This window comes from Malaya genurostris, chromosome 3 (genome assembly GCF_030247185.1).
Source record: "Malaya genurostris strain Urasoe2022 chromosome 3, Malgen_1.1, whole genome shotgun sequence".
Taxonomy (NCBI): Eukaryota; Metazoa; Arthropoda; class Insecta; order Diptera; family Culicidae; genus Malaya; species Malaya genurostris.
The window spans coordinates 286,485,888-286,503,023 of NC_080572.1; the positions used below are offsets into that span (position 1 = coordinate 286,485,888).

Consider the following 17,136-nt stretch of genomic DNA (forward strand, 5'->3'; position numbering starts at 1 on the left):
ATGTTTAATGGGTTTGATATACGTCTAAAAAAGACTATCCAAGGCCCAGAAGAGCTCTCCTGCTATTTTTTCGTTCGTGGGGGTATCGGATTCATGCTAGGATTTACGTCCATGGATTCATCCATCACATTAAAATTTTTAATCAAACTTTAAAATAAAAAATGAAACCAACACTACACAGTACTCAATCAAAAGGAAAAGAAAAAACTTCTACCTTGAAATTGTTGTCTATCTCCGTTGCACTGCCGTGTAGATCCTCGTTGCTCTAGATGTTCTTGTTGGATGTATCTGGGCGTTGATACAATGCTGAAGCTCACTGTAGCGATAGAATATGATGTGATGCTACTGCTACCTGACATCAAGCACCACTCGAATTCCGATTTGCTTTCGTCTTCGCCAGCTGTAACCAGCGCAGGTCACCGGTGTATACCTGCGTGTTGTATGGCAGTGGAAAGACCGAGTTGTCTTGTCTCCTTCTTCCTTGTGCTCCGCACCGATATGCTTCTGCACTGAAGTGCCTTCGCACCGGTGTGCCTTTGCACTCTCCTGCTTCTATGTGCCTTTGCACTCTCCTTCTTCGATGTGCCTTTGAACTCTCTTGCTCAGCACTTGTGGCTGTGTATTGTGGCCTGGGTAGAGCTTGGGAAACGCCCTTTGTTGTTTCCTTCACCAGCTTGGCCCAGCACTAGGGCTCTCTTATGCAGCACGACTATACTTTTTAACGGCTGCTGCCAACAGGTCTCTACCTGTAGTTCAACCGTTGTCGTATTTAACGCGTGTAAACTAACCAGCGTTGTTAAACTGTACGCTTCTATACACAACCTTCTCGGTTGAACGGCTATTACTGAATCAACATGTACTTTCTCATTGGAAATTTAACATTTGACGTGCGTATGAATAATATCAACTTGCTGAATGAATAATATCAACTTTCTGACCTTATGTGCCGAATTGAGAATCGAACACAGGTAGAATACATGAACGGCATCGATTTATTCTTCACGCTATATCCGTCCTCGGAACACTCATATTCAAAGTGGTCATCAACTGAAAGGTCGATAGAGCGACGAGATCAAAATAATTGAAAGCATTCAAACAGTTCGCCGCGCCGATTCAACTCTCTAAAAATCCGACGTACGAAACCTCCCGATTTCAGCTGTTCCATTCTCTTGCAAGTATCTGACAGTGAACCTCTATTTGCTTCAATTGCTTTATCCGCTCAAAATTGGGAAACACGATGAACTGGAAAACATATCACAAATTCCATTGGTTAAACATTTTTGTGTTTGAACTATTTTATCAACACGTCGTACCTGGTTAAACTCTAATACGATACCAAATGTTCACAACTAGTTACATATTTTTTGCACCAAAACAGACTGCCACAACTCACCACCGCTCGACACTGGTTCGGTTTCGTCAACATCACCAATATTAAAACGTATAATGGCTTCAAACTGGGAGTTAAAGTAGGTAGAATCATCTTTTTAAAATAAAAATGCCTGCAAATGAAAATGTAACATTGATTGTTTTTGTTTATTTTGCCCATCTGACACTTCTTTGTTGCTTAGAATTAGTTCGAAAAAGTGTACCGATGCGGCAACACTCTTTAGCACACGAATCGTATTCGTGTGCGATTCGAGTGAAAACAAGAATAGCTTATTCGCATACGTTCGAAAGTATGCATTCGTACCACCCATCTGACACCGGTATGTGAGCACCAGCCATTTGAAAGTATACCGATTACGTTGAGCCCCTCGCGTTTCGAGCCCCAAACACTGCGATGTTTTGATACTCATCGCGACTCTCAAATTGTGAAAATTATCTCCACTTGATGTCCCAAAACACTGGCTGCTGTATTTTAGGTAAACCGACAAGTTATTGTGAGAGAGTCGACCCAAAATTCACTAATTTTCATGCACTAAACAAGCTAAACGCGTAAAACAAATGTATTACTGTTAAAATTTTCAACAAGTGTTTTTCATTAGCTTACTTCCCAAAAAGATGGAAAAACGCTAAAGTAATTCCTATCCTAAAACCTGATAAAAACCCAGCAGAAACATCAAGTTATCGCCCAATTAGCTTACTTTCTTCTATCAGTAAACTTTTTGAAAAAATTATCTTGTTAAGAATGATGACTCATATAAATGAGAATTCAATTTTTTTACCAGAACAGTTTGGATTTCGTCATGAACATTCAACTACTCATCAACTTGTCAGAGTAACGAACATGATAAAAGCAAATAAATCTTCTGGGTTATCCACTGGAGTTGCTCTTCTAGACATAGAAAAAGCATTCGACAGTGTTTGGCACAAAGGTTTAATAGCAAAAATGTCTGATTTCCAGTTTCCTATTTATTTGATCAAAATGATTCAAAATTATTTAACTGATCGTACTCTTCAGGTTAGCTATCAGAATTGTAAATCTGAAATGCTACCCGTACGAGCCGGTGTTCCGCAGGGTTCGAGCGTAGCTCCAATCTTGTATAATATTTTCACTTCTGATCTTCCAAATCTACCCGTTGGTGGTCAGAAATCGTTATTCTGTGACGACACAAGTCTGTTAGCCACGGGTAGAAATCTAAGAGTGATCTGCAGTCGCCTACAAAGAAGTTTAAATATTTTCAGTGATTATCTGTCAAAATGGAAAATTAAACCAAATGCAGCAAAAACGCAATTAATTATCTTTCCTCACAAGCCAAGAGCTTCTTTTCTAAAACCAAACAATAATCACATTCTCAAATTGAATGGCTTGGAATTGACATGGTCTGATCAAGCTAAATACTTAGGTTTAACGTATGACAAAAAACTCACTTTCAAGGATCACATTGAAGGAATCCAGGCAAAGTGTAATAAATATATTAAATGTTTATATCCTCTTATAAACAGAAATTCTAAGCTCTGTCTAAAAAACAAATTGTTAATTTATAAACAAATTTTCAGACCAGCCATGCTTTATGCGGTACCAATTTGGTCAAGCTGTTGTTCCACCAGGAAGAAAACGCTTCAAAGGATTCAGAATAAAATTCTGAAAATGATTCTGAAGCGTCCTCCCTGGTTTAGTACAAATGAGTTACACAGACTCACAAATATAGAACCATTAGATGTAATGTCACATAATATTATAAGCAAATTGCGACAAACATCGATGCAATCTCCAATTGAATCGATTCGCTCTCTGTATTAGTTAGTAAGTTAGTATATAAGTTCTGTTTCCCCATTACACAATACAAGTAGGTTTAGAATTTTCCCTACACAAAAATCTCAGAATTGCGGAAGCAAATGATGTCTTCATGGTAATAACCAAATCATATATATATATATATATATATATATATATATATATATATATATATATATATATATATAATAGGGCTGAAAAGTCACCACTTGTGGCTGAACACCCAATTTAAATCTTAATAATTTAATTTTAACTCATATTCCAATAAATAGTTATTTCCTCTCTTTAAAAAAAAAAAAAAATGTATTACTGTTTGTTTATTTGCGTCGCAATCAGCTGATTTTGAAGTTCCGATTTTGATCTCATCAAGATGGCGTCGTGACAGGGGGCCGATTCGTACGAATAGTCGATACGGCCGTATGCAAGAATGAGGGTGATTGTCTAATAATATGCCAAGATGTCTGTTTACGACACCGTAGGGTGCCGTTCTTTGAAAGCCAACACGGTTAGAGTTCGACTGATAGAGTTGTCAAATTTTGTCTGCTGACTCCTGGGTTACTATGATTGAAATCTGCATGGGTAGTTTAGTCAATGCGGGTGACGGTGAACCCATGAAAACTCGGTACCTTTAGTTCATTTTTCACATGAAAACGTTAGATACAGTAATGAAGGCCTCGCAAACCTCTATTCATACAATATTCGACCCTAGATTTGTTAGGATATTTAGAGTTGAGAATCAGATGGACTATCTAATCCACATCAGTAGGTAGTACTCTGACTATACTGTGTTCGTCGTAACTCTGGAACAGGAACTCGGATCCGAATGGAATTAATTTCGTGATAAATGATTCTATCAGCTATGATAAATTGATTTCGAGCTCTGTTCGTCTTACTGTTGGCTACGATGAACTGAGTAGTTTCATATTTCTTGTTTTTCAAATGGGAAAGAAAAACCACATGTTGACGGTAACGAAACGGTTTGCTGACGAAGTTTCCAGTAATCAAAATTATCGCAATTTTAGCCCACCTACCGTTCGAGAGATAAAATGCCCGTAGTGCTTTTATTACGAGATATAGAAATTAAAATAGGTATTGATTAGGGTCGTATATTGACTTGTTCTCTTACCAGATGGCGTCGATAAGTCCATTTCAATCAGAAAGATTAGACTTTAGGCTTTAAAATGCCGCGTGTGACTGCAAGTCATTTCAGTCGTTCGTAGTCGCACTACACTGAAACAATACAACAGGATGCAGTTTTGGAGTATTCTACTGTTTTCGTTTGCGGTTTTGCTAGCAACTGCTTCAGCAGTGGGCTCACCTCGAATTTCTGGTGGCACCATTGCTTCACCTACCGACATTCCGTGGGCTGCCGGTGTCATCATCCACGGAGGAACTTCCGGTCATGACTTCTGCAGTGGAGTTCTGATTTCACCTCGCCATGTGCTGACTTCAGCCGACTGTGTTTCTGGGTAGTGAACGAACCGTAAAACCAACCAATTTTCTAATTTCTGATGGAGTCGTTATTTTTTTTTCAACAGGGCAAATGAAGTCACCGTGGCTCTGAATGCTAGTAGAATGACCAGCATTGGAACTCTGATGAGTGTGGCGAACGTTCTAATTCACCCGGGCTGGACTTCGCTGTTACGTCGTGACGATCTTGCTATCCTAACGCTCAATCAGGATGCTCCAATCGACAACGAAACCATCCGTCCGGTTAACATGCCCCGTAGATCCGATGCCAGTAACAGTTTTGTTAATTTTGTCGCGACCACGGCTGGCTGGGGAAACACAGGAAATCGTGACAACGAACCCATTCCCACGGATGACCTGCGTTTTGCTAGGGACACTGTAACATCGAATGCGGCTTGTCAACTTTCCTACGCCTGGGTGAGAAGTACTCATATTTGCATTGGAACTGACGATGGCGGTCCGTGCAACGTAAGTTGACATTATTATTTATTTCGTTTTGCTAAAGCATTTGATAATTTTTTCCAGGGTGACGAGGGAGGTCCAGTGACAGTTCAGGAAGCTGGCCGAATTTTCCTTATTGGGGTACATTCGTTCCACTATTCCGGAATTCGTGGATGCGATCGTGGCCGATCGGCCGTGGCCACCAGAATAACTGACTATTTGGATTGGCTGACAGAGAATTCCGATTCTATTGTTCCAGAATAAAGTGATATTTTGTGTAGTATATAAAGCTGAAGTTTGATACACGTAATATAAATGATCGATACAGTAGCATCAAGGAACTGATCATGTCGTTGCTTTGTTCGAGAGTTCAAATAACTTTTTTTTCACTTTTACCCGAGAGTTCAAATATTTGTGTGCCGTTCTTTGAACGCGCACACTGCTGAACGGTGTTGTTTCACTGTGTTTGCCATCACGGTTAGAGTTCGACTGATAGAACTGCTGTCAAATTTTGTCTGCTGGTTCGTGGGTTACTATAATCAGGTACGTACCCAGGGGCTGTCGAAATCGAACTGTTTTCTTACATATTATAAAACTTTATTAAAACCTGTTTTATATACCTAATGGTTCATTGATGTCTTTCTAATTACTAGTAGTATAAGCAATTTATGCAAGTTTTATTGCAGAAATTTTTACTACTATTGCCGATATATGAATAGCATAGTAAATTAATAAGGCCTTAAACTAACAACCATATATCGAAGCAATCCCCTAACCCATATTTTGGAGCAAGCTGTAGCACAGTTCCATAGAGTTTACACATCGTTACCTCCTTACTACGGTTTTAAATTCGGTTCTCGCAGTGATTGTATACTCTTTCTATATAAGAAAGACAAACTGATTTTCGTTCTTGAAAAACATATTTGTGGAGCAAAATGTGAATGAATATTTTGGTGCTAGTGCTCCTTCAGATTACACCGTGAAGTAATGGTTTCGATTCTGCAGATCGAAAATGTATCCTGCTGCTAAGTGCTGCACATACTCAGGACTAAAAAGACGAACGCGAGCACACTTCGGATGCATTATTAAACGCCTGCGAACAGAATGATTACCCGACAATGGACTGACGTCAGCACGAGTGCTCCGATGCGGGAGACTGAATAGGGCGGAAAGGTCATGAAGTCGATTATTTGGAAATGTCATGGTAGAATTTTCGTGGACTACCTCGAAAAAGGAAAAACACCATTGACAGCAAGTATAAGTGTGCGTTATTGGATTGATTGGGAACGAAAAAATCGTGTTTTCAAGACAATGCACCGGTATATGATAGGATCGCGTGTGTTCCATTTTTTTGGGTTTTGACCGCTACTTCTGGGGCCGGAAACCAGAAACCGCCAAGGTAAGTCAACTCATATAACCTACAAATTGGAATAGTTTTGATGCACGGCAAGAAGACTTTTTCTGTTCTTCACGAGTCGAAACAAGTGACCACTCCTTCTAATGCTATTCATGAATGATCAGAACGGCCTCCACTATGCTCTTGTTACAGCGAAAACCTGTGAAGTTTTATGACTTATCAAACAAAGCACTCAATACTTCAACGATGTGTATTGTCTCTAGAATAATTACATCGCGCTTGAACGCTTGTGTATTCTGGTGTTCTTGAGTACGAATTTTTGATTGTTCTCATCAACCAACATGTTTCGCTAAATAGATGAGTATTTCTTTGTTTTCGATTCACTGTCTAATAACATCGATTGACTCATTCTATCGAAAGAAATCATTCTAACGTTCTGGGTAGATCAGTGTGTGGAGCGAACATGTCTTCGAAGCTCAATTCATCGCATACAATTCGGCCATAACATTCTCATGGGTGATAACATTTCAATAGTGAGCATCTTCGTTTGAATTGAAAATATTGCCAAGCATAAGTGTTTAGTTACATAGACAATATCTACGCGATATACTAACTCAAGTCGAAGAGAATGAGGAAGCATAAACACATATGATACTTTAAAATTTGGAGCACTCTTTATCTTGTTCCGGAACTGGAAGTCGTAAGTGTTAAAACAGTATGGAAATCTATGAAACCTGACGACCTTTCATTTCAATTAATTCTACCTTTTATGAATATCGCGCTGGTCATCTCTAGAAACTCATTATAAGCTCAATTTTGGAGTATTGGACCGCTACTAGAAAAATTTTCCTGTTGTTCATCGTCACTTTTGATCAGTGCGGTAAAACTTCATTTTAATCGAATATTATTAGCTGAAAATGGAATTTTCTGGCCGTTGACTGTCAACGTATCCCTTCTAATTCATTTTACTTTTGTTACCGAAGCTCCCAGAATTTATCGTCAATTGAATAACCGTACCTAGTCACTTGAAGTTTTGCTTGCTCAGTTTGTAATACCAAGTAGTCTACCTGTTTCATTGTCTTCCTTGTCTTCACTGTGGGTGGTGAGCAAGTGCGACTCCGACCGTAATGATAAATAAAAGGGTGGCGGCTCTCATTTGAGTTCTCAATTATCGACCAGCCAGTTAAAATCGATAATTTCGACTGTTTGAAATGTATTGAGATGTGTTTTTTCAAACATTAAAAATGTAAACTGAAAGAGGGAACAATTAATTTATGTTTATTTTGTAATTGATATTTCAGTTATCATGACTGGTTTACCATTCATCCATTATCTTGAACCAATTCGAATGTTTACATAAACCACACTTGAAGGTCGCTCTCTCATTCAATTGTTCAAGAGATAAACTGACGGTGGTTAAACCGAGTTTCGGTAGAAAGAGAAACGCTTGAAGGACGGGATGATGCCCATTCGGCTCGACAGCGAAGGTCATGAGTTAGAATGTGAAACTTGTGAGTTAGAATGTGCAGTAGACTGATTAACAGCATTGCTTCTGATGACGAATTAAAATTTTCAGTACTCGTTTCCTTGTGTTTCCAGACCCGGAAGGTGAGACTCGATGAAATTGAATTGGATCATATGAAACTAGGACTAGGATTCTCTATTTGAATATTAATTTATATAAAACGGATTCAGCCATCTCTGAGAAATCTATGTGAGTTATATTTTGAAATTTTCGACCGCCTTTTCTGCTGTTTCTGAATAGTTTAAAGGTATTAGCTCTCTTTGACATCGTGTCACATTATTGAAATTGAAGGTTTCAACACTCGTCATTCTGTAATTTCCGAACAGGAAGTTGAATCCGGACTGTGGGACAATATGATAAGAGAAATGCAGATTTGAAAATTGATAATTGCACTTATTGAAATGATTTGAGCAAAAGTTTCTTCTTTGCCGATTGTGATAAGGAACTTCAGTTTCACTTAGTGTATGCAATCGGCTCTGACTTTTTCGAAGTAAAGTCAAACCTCGAAAATTTGCTCTTACGTCACTTTAAATGAAATCAATTTTAATATTATCCAATTTTCAATATTTCCTAAAAAACATGAGTCACCGAAACACTCTTCAATATTATTATGATTTCAGTTTTCCTCAGTTCTATCAGTTTGACATTTACATTGTAAATGATGAAGGCAACTCAGCAGAGGTGCCAGTTTAACGGAGGACCGTGATGTGCGTTCGAAAAAAGTTGCCACTGTCAAGTCTGCAATTTGTTTGCAGTTTGAGTGCGCCCACAAGCAAATATACAAACTAGACAGTGAAGAAGTTTTTTTGGTCATAATGCTGTCCACCGTTCAACTGGCAACAGGAGTATGAAACTGGCAGCGCTAATGAGTTCCAAACACAATATTTATACGTAAACGCCAAATGAAACAGTTGGTGTCGATCTAAATGATGATCTTCCGAACAAGCTGTTCATTTCCACTTCCGATGAAACCCTCAACGAGTGAACACGTTGTATCGTATTAGCAAAGATAAATAATGAAGACATGTATGTTCCTACAATAATTTGAAAAAGTCTGATTCGTACCCGGTACTTTCTAAAATGACCGTACTCACCGCTTGATGGAGCACGAGATTAATTGCATTGATATCATTTCGATTAAAGTGTGCCATGAGTAGGGCAGAATCAAATGTCAACAAAATTGGCCATGAGTAGGGCAGAATCAAATGTCACTCATTTCGATGCCATAATATAAAAAGACTTTTGTTAAAAATAACCAACAAGATAAGCAAAACGAATCGCAAAACGGAAAAGCACGAAAAATGGGCATCCATCATGCTCATTTCTTCCATATACTCGTCAACCGTAGATTTTGATTTTTTACCATTTATGCAATCTACTCTGACTTTTTCGTAGTACATAATGGAACGTCGGAAATCTACTGTATTAGCACTTGGAATTCCGAACTTTCCGAGCCACCGTTACTTCCAACGCGAAAAGTATACATTGTAACTTCCATTTAACTGCTATAATTCATATCTGCTGTAAACTGTCTTCTCTCTATTAATTTAAATACACGAGAGATCATGGTGTTACCTGATTACATCAAAACAAACAAAATATTAAGTGTACCATAAAATCTCAATATACACAAATGAGCTGACGAATCGAAAGGTTCTCACGGTTTGACATTTGTGTTATAAATGCGATGATGTCAACTCAACAGTTCAATACCATTGTTGCCAGTTTCATGGAGGACCGTAGATGTGCGCCAAAAAAGATCGTGACTGTCATGTCTGGAAATTCGTTTGTGGTTTTAGTACGGTGAAAATTTGAATATTTCGTAATAAAGAAAGGTTTTTTTTGTCACGCAGCGAGGTTTTCACTTGTAGTTCAGTGAAAAGAAAGTTGAAATACAACTTACAAAACATTCTTTGGCAAAATTCCGTTCTAAGTTTATTTTGCTCATTGTTCGTCTTCACAGCTAACGGATACAGAATTGTCGTACTTCATATGAAATGGTTTAGATTAAGAATATGCTTATAAGTCAGATATCTCATCATGCCTGGAGCATAGGTCTTTGGCGACATCAGAGTTTTTAACAAAGCACCAAAAAGCAGCAGTCGTTATCGAAGCGATCAGAAAAAAAGTTCACCCGGCTGAAGTTGGAATATTTCATGTGTTTGAATTCCTGTCGTCGATTCGGAACAACTTAATAAGCTGTTTAGTATGGTTGAACAATAGTTTTGCCGACGTCAAAGTTTGTCTGGGTGAATGGTATGGCTTAGATTTCTATTGACAATAATTATTTCTTTGGAGGATGACTAAAACACAATAAATTACATTGAAGTAATGAAAAGTTTTTATAACGAAACGATTTTCGCCACAATGAAAATGTACTATTTTCTCTCATTTACTGCGTGGAACAATGATCCTACTCGTCATATTCCAAACCGTCACTGTCGTTTATGCAATTTATGCGACTTGCGTTTCTGCAATTAAAAAATAGTCATTGGAAAAATTTAGGTAAACAAAACGAATATAACATAATTATTACTAAGGCAACATTAATTAACTGTTGAATCATGCTAGCTTACTTCCCTTTGTTAAATCTGAATAGCAGAATGAACTAACGAAATTCATTATTCGGTGTACCAAATAATAGTAACTCGTTTGAGACACAGGACTATTAGAGCAAATTCAGCAGCTGCAAAATTCATATTGGTGGTCTATATAATAACTGAACCTGAAACAAACGTATCCCCAGGAAGCCGTTCTAGTTTTATTTAGTCGAACAGTACTACCACAAACGAATTTCCAGACATGACAGTCACGATCTTTTTTGGCGCATATCTACGGTCCTCCTTGAAACTGGCACCAATGGTGATAAATTGGTTGCACTGCTGAGTTCATACATCAAACATCCATAATGCAAATGTCAAACCGTGAGAACCTTTTCGATTCGGTAGCTCATTTGTATATATTGAAACTAGCTGAATTACCCGGCGTTGCTCGGAAATATTTCGTGAAGGGAAGGCCGAAAAAAATTCTCGAAGTTGTCCTGCTTAGTGAAATACTCTTGTAGTGAAACATAACTTAGACGGAAACCCGATCGAACAATACTCCGTTCATGTTCAGACTGCGAATGATCAGTGTCTTATCTCAGATCTCACAATAATCATAATTTTCATGGTATTCTCGACAAACTGAATCAGTTTTATATTAGAATCCTTTTGTTAGGAACATTCAAAACACCTTTCTCTCTATAAATACCTTCTTAGTAACCTCCGAGTTTCATATCTATATGTGCTTGTAACGTACTTCCGTACTTCCTCGTCACAATCGATCTGCAATACCTTTGGCTTCCATGGATATAATCACTTGCTACTCCCTCCTCTTTATAAAAATTTTATGACATCATGAATTGTTCAAAACTTTCCATCTGATAATGATTATTTTATAACAAAAGGTTGTTTAACATCATAACTACATTTGTACTATAGAATAACTTTTTTATATAATTTATTTTACCCCGGCTTTAACCATTTTGGTCGTTCATCGGAGAGGAAAACCTATAGAACAATGATTCAGTTAATACAAATATTGCAATCCTATTTCCATCACCTTGAGTCGACAGTTTTCTCAATTTACATATTAAAATTCACATTGATTATATGATTTCGTCAATTCAGATCAATGTTGAGAATACTTATTTCCCCTCTTGTGAATATTTTTGTGAACCTCTCTCAGTTTCTAGAAATATACTGAGCTCGTAAAGAAGCACCAATTTTTCGGAAAACCCGATCAATTTTCCCTAACACTTTCCATGTTCGGGGCACTTGCTACTCTCTCTCACCCTCAAAATAACCTTATAATCTATTTTGATTTAACTTCCTTTTTGTCAGTGAACTTTGAATTCCCCGGCAAAATTGAACCAGATCTTTTAAAATTATTTAAAGAAAAATACGACCTTGAAATTTTTGCCACTCTTGTTTTATAAAAAATGGGAGATTAAAATTAATTTTCAAAAACCCCTCCTTCTAGTCTAAATGTCGCTTCTATTCAAATTTCGTCATTGACCCTCTCCCCCCATATTAAGGACACTTCATACACACTTTCCTCCCTGAAAATGTCCTAATGATCATTTCTGAAGAGCAAGAAGTATCTGTGCCAAATTTGATAGCAATCCGTTCAGTAGTTCCGGAGTTGCGCCGCTACAAACATTACATCCCCTTTTTAGAGGGACGTACTACATCCACCCCACACGAATACCCTAAGTTGCACAAAAAGTGTCTATGGTCTCCAAAAAGTTTCGATTCTTGTCAAATTAAATAATTTTTTTCATTACCCCTGTTAAGGATAGTTGCTACGCTCTCTCCCCCATAAAAAATACCCTTACAACTATCTCTGAAGAGCAAAAAGCAGCTATGCCAAGTGTGATAGCAATCCGTTCATTAGTGTCGGAGTTATGCCGTTACATCCCCCTTTTTTAATGCACTTGATACATTCACTCCCCATATCTATCATATCTAAGGTATGGACAATGTTAGCATGATCTTCAAAAATTATCGATTCTTGTCAAATTTTATGAATTTTTTTTCTTGGCCCCTCCTGTTAATGATACTTACTACGCTTCCCTCCCTATAAAAATACCTTTATGACTATTTCTGAAGAGCAAGAAATAACTGTACCAAATTTTTTAGCAATTCGTGCAATAGTTCCAGAGTTATGCCGTTACAAACATTGCACTCCTTTTTTAGAGGCACTTACTACACCCTCTCCTAACAGAATATCCTCATAATCTTATCTAAGTTGTGCAAAAAGTGTCTTCAAAAAGTACCGATTCTCGCCAAATTAGATAATATTTTTAATGACCACCATTGTTAAGGACACTTGCTACGCTCTCTCCCCCCATGGAAATATTCTTATAAGCATATCTGAAGAGCAAGAAGTACATGTACCAGGTTTAATAGCAATCCGTTAAGTAGTTTTGAAGTTATGCCATTACAAACATTACACCCCCCTTTTTAAAGGCATTTGCTGCATCCATCCCCCATTAAATTATATCTACGGTATGCAAAATGTTTCTAAGATCTTCAAAAAATATCGGTTTTCATCAAGTTATATGAATTTTTTCATGACCCCTCTTTGGTTACGACACTTGCTACGCTCCCGTCCCCCAAATACGTTTATAACTATCTCTGAAATACAAGAAGTACCTGTGCCAAGTTTGGTGGCAATCCGTTCAGTAGTTCCGAAGTTATCGCGTTACAAACATACAAACTTACATTCATTTTTATCTATAGAAGATAGATTTTATGGCACACTTTGGTTGAAATGATAACAATGCAATTTATCTCGCGCCCCACCAAGCAATGAGTGCGGTCATTTCAGAAGGTACCGGGAACGAACCACATTTTTTTAAAATATTCATAAGCACGTACATGTCTTTATTATTTATCTTTGGTTCTACTGTCAAATTTGAAACTGGTACACGCTGCCGTTCTATTTTTTCTATATTTGAAACAGATAAAATGCTGCTGGGGTTGCCAGTTCATTTTGTTATAAATTCTAGATTTAAATTTTGAAACTGACATAAACTAGAACACTCCTGAACATGCCCTTATGCTTTATTTTGGTAGAATTATTGTTCATATGTGCTACATTGCTACCAGACCTAAGATAAAAGTTTTCTATTTCGCTGTTATGACTAACTCCCACCGAGCACAGAATCATCCAGAAGTCATCTTTATTATAGCTGTTGACAGATGATTTACAGTTTGTTATCACAAAAAGAAGTATTTCCAACGTTTGTGCATTTCAAGAAGTCATTAAGCATACCTACCGAAACTATAAATTTGGCTTCCCTGCGTTGACGTTTGCTTCCGGCACTCACAATTAGGTTTTTTACCGTCACTGCTGACCTCAATCGGATGAACACTTTTTGACAGTCCAGCAGTACTGTTTGTAAACAGAAATTTCTTTTGTTTGTTTATTGACAAATTGGATCAGACCATTTAAGGTCCGTATCGCCTAAATAAAGTTTTAAAACATTCGTTCACGATTGAATACGGTTCGTTTTTTATATTTATTAAATAGAAGTGACTAGTTGCAAAGTGTAAAGATGATTGTTTTAGATGTGCTCTTCGATTTTTGTTTAAGCTTGTTTGTAAACAGTACCGCTGAACTGTCAAGGATGAACAGTTGTTCAATTGTGTCGTCACGATAAAAAACCTAATACACTCGCAACCAAAATTCAGTAAACCGCGCGCGCCACCAAGTGGTGAGTGCGGTCATTATATGTAGAAGGTACCGGGTACACTCAACAATGTGCGACTTTTTTTCAAATGCTCTTCATCACACTCAGGTCTTCATTATTTATCTTTGGTGCGACCACTAGATTTAACTATACCCATAGAGAAAAGAAAATTTTGAGTTCTACAAACTATTATTTGTATCCAGAGTGGAAAAATGTTCGAATTCACCTATTTGTGCAAGGATTAATTAGAAATACGCACACACATTATCAGACATTTGAACTCTTGGGTGGAAGTGAAATTTTTTTAAACCCTCGAACAAAGCAACGACATGCTTCAGCTCCTTGATGCTAGTATATTGATCATTTATTACGTGTATTCAACTCCAGGGTTATGAAATATAAAATATCACTTTATTCTGGAACAATAGTATCGAAATTCTCTGTCAGCCAATCCAAATAGTCAGTTATTCTGGTGGCCACGGCCGATCGGCCACGGTCGCATCCACGAATGCCGTTAAAATGGAACGAATGTACCCCAATAAGGAAAATTCGGCCAGCTTCCTGAACTGTCACTGGACCTCCCTCGTCACCCTGGAAAAATTATCAAATGCTTTAGCAAAACGAAATAAATAATAATATCAACTTACGTTGCACGGACCGCCATCGTCAGTTCCAATGCAGATATGAGTACTCCTCACCCAGGCGTACGAAAGTTGACAAGCCGCATTCGATGTTACAGTGTCCCTAGCAAAACGCAGGTCATCCGTGGGAATGGGTTCATTGTCACGATTTCCTGTATTTCCCCAGCCAGCCGTGGTCGCGACAAAATTAACAAAACTGTTACTGGCATCGGATCTACGGGGCATGTTAACTGGACGGATGGTTTCGTTGTCGATTGGAGCATCCTGATTTAGCGTAAGGATAGCAAGATCGTCACGACGTAACAGCGAAGTCCAGCCAGGGTGAATTAGAACGTTCGCCACACTCATCAGAGTTCCAATGCTGGTCATTCTACTAGCATTCAGAGCCACGGTGACTTCAATTGCCCTGTTGAAAAAGGCGGGTGGGTAATGTCAGAGACATAACTCGATGTCGTGAATACGAAAACAACTGACATGTTCCTTATCACCTCCGAATATCGATTAGTTGATCAATTGTATGAATTATGCAAGCATTCCTCTTTTTCACATTTTTAGCAAAAACAAAGTAAGCTTCACTTGATCTCGAATACTGTGAATTTCACACAGCGAAAAGTGCACAAATCTAACCAAACTGTTTTAGATTTGCACTAAACTGAGGATAAATACCTTAGACTTGAGAAAAATAATTCCTAATAGTTTTTAAAAAACTTTTAGAGCCATTAGAACGGCTGATTTTGTGTGATGCTTTCCACCGTTGTTTTTTCACCAATAAAAATGACTGGCAGCTGTGGCGTAATCGCTCTTGTCGAAAGCGAAACTAGCTTTGCAAACGACATACAATATATCTGCTCGCAGTGGTGATAGAATCCAAACTGATTCATTTTTTGCTAGGAGACTTCTTTTTACGTGATTTCGTTTGCAGCTTTTTCACTAATGGCCGGTCCTAACGGCTACAAAAATAGCAGCATACAGAATTTTAATGTCGATTATTTCATTTCGGATTCGCATAATTTATTGAAAGAAAATATATATGCTGTTGAGATTCGTTTCTAGCATTCAGAAGGACCAAATTGAGGAACTCACTACGATATTCACCACTTTTCGGTACATTTTCCTCGAACGATTAGTTGTACAGCAGCAGATATTTTGTTCTCTTCCTGAGAACGCGTTCTGATTGGCTGGTGTTGATATGGGTCAAATGAGACAGGTTTTTCAACAGTGTACTATTGAAATACTTCATTGCTTTTGCTATACACGTTTAAATTGAAAAATTTCGATTCTATTGGTAGTTAGATTATATAAATCCTTTCACAGATCACGGAGCTATGAGCTTTAAAAATACGAGCAAGGCAAACGCGCCTTATGAATTATCCTCTTTGATACTCGTTTATACCAAACATATCAGAAAAGCTTAATTTTGAATTATTTGAGATTATGTCACACAACTGAAAATTTTATTATAAAATTGTGATCATATTTCCGATGGCATGTAGCAAGAATTATGTTGATTCATTCGATATAACATGAGATATTCACGATCAAAAACTTATCACTCTCTCAGAGGGTAAATTTTGAAAAGGCGCCCCATAGTAAAGTAAGTCGTATTCACGACAAAAAAAAAATCGACTGCTTCATCTACAGAACAATAGAAAATTTCATGACTACCCAGAAACACAATCGGCTGAAGTCAGCACATGGCGAGGTGAAATCAGAACTCCACTGCAAAAGTCATGACCGGAAGTTCCTCCGTGGATGATGACACCGGCAGCCCACGGAATGTCGGTAGGTGAAGCAATGGTGCCACCAGAAATTCGAGGTGAGCTCACTGCTGAAGCAGTTGCTAGCAAAACCGCAAACGAAAACAGTAGAATACTCCAAAACTGCATTCTGATGTATGGTTTCAGGGTACCGACTACAAACGAATGAAATAACTTGCGATCAAGCACGGCATTTTAAATCCTAACCTCTAACCGTTCTAATTGGGATGGATCTAACGACACCTGGTAAGAGAACAAGTCCATGCACGACTCTAATCAATACCTATTTTAATTTCTTTATCTCGAAAGAAAACGCTTCGGGTGGGCTAGAGTTGCGATAATTTTGATTACTGGAAAATCCGTCAGCAAATCGTTGCGTTACGATCAATAACTGATTAGTCTTTCCCATTTGAAAAATAAATTTAGCAACCTTTGAACCTACATTCGGCCAAATGTGACCTATGTATTTCATACTGACCCAAACAAGCTTATTTTACTCGGGCACTTAACGGTAATGAAAAATGTT

The 17,136-nt window shown here is 37.9% G+C and overlaps 2 protein-coding genes across 2 annotated transcripts; one reads left to right on the forward strand and one right to left on the reverse strand.

The window, feature by feature from the left end:
• Positions 1–4,392: 4,392 nt before the first annotated feature.
• On the forward strand, positions 4,393–5,433 carry LOC131434501 (elastase-1-like). Its single transcript, XM_058601251.1, has 3 exons — positions 4,393–4,650; positions 4,720–5,119; positions 5,177–5,433. Exons 1-3 carry the CDS (start codon positions 4,430–4,432, stop codon positions 5,354–5,356), a joined length of 801 nt encoding a protein of 266 aa, XP_058457234.1. The 5' UTR covers positions 4,393–4,429; the 3' UTR covers positions 5,357–5,433.
• A 9,185-nt stretch (positions 5,434–14,618) lies between these two features.
• LOC131434503 (elastase-1-like) lies at positions 14,619–16,755 on the reverse strand. Its single transcript, XM_058601253.1, has 3 exons — positions 16,519–16,755; positions 14,860–15,259; positions 14,619–14,803 (listed from the first exon to the last, which is right to left on the reverse strand). Exons 1-3 carry the CDS (start codon positions 16,737–16,739, stop codon positions 14,624–14,626), a joined length of 801 nt encoding a protein of 266 aa, XP_058457236.1. The 5' UTR covers positions 16,740–16,755; the 3' UTR covers positions 14,619–14,623.
• Between the last annotated feature and the right edge of the window lie 381 nt (positions 16,756–17,136).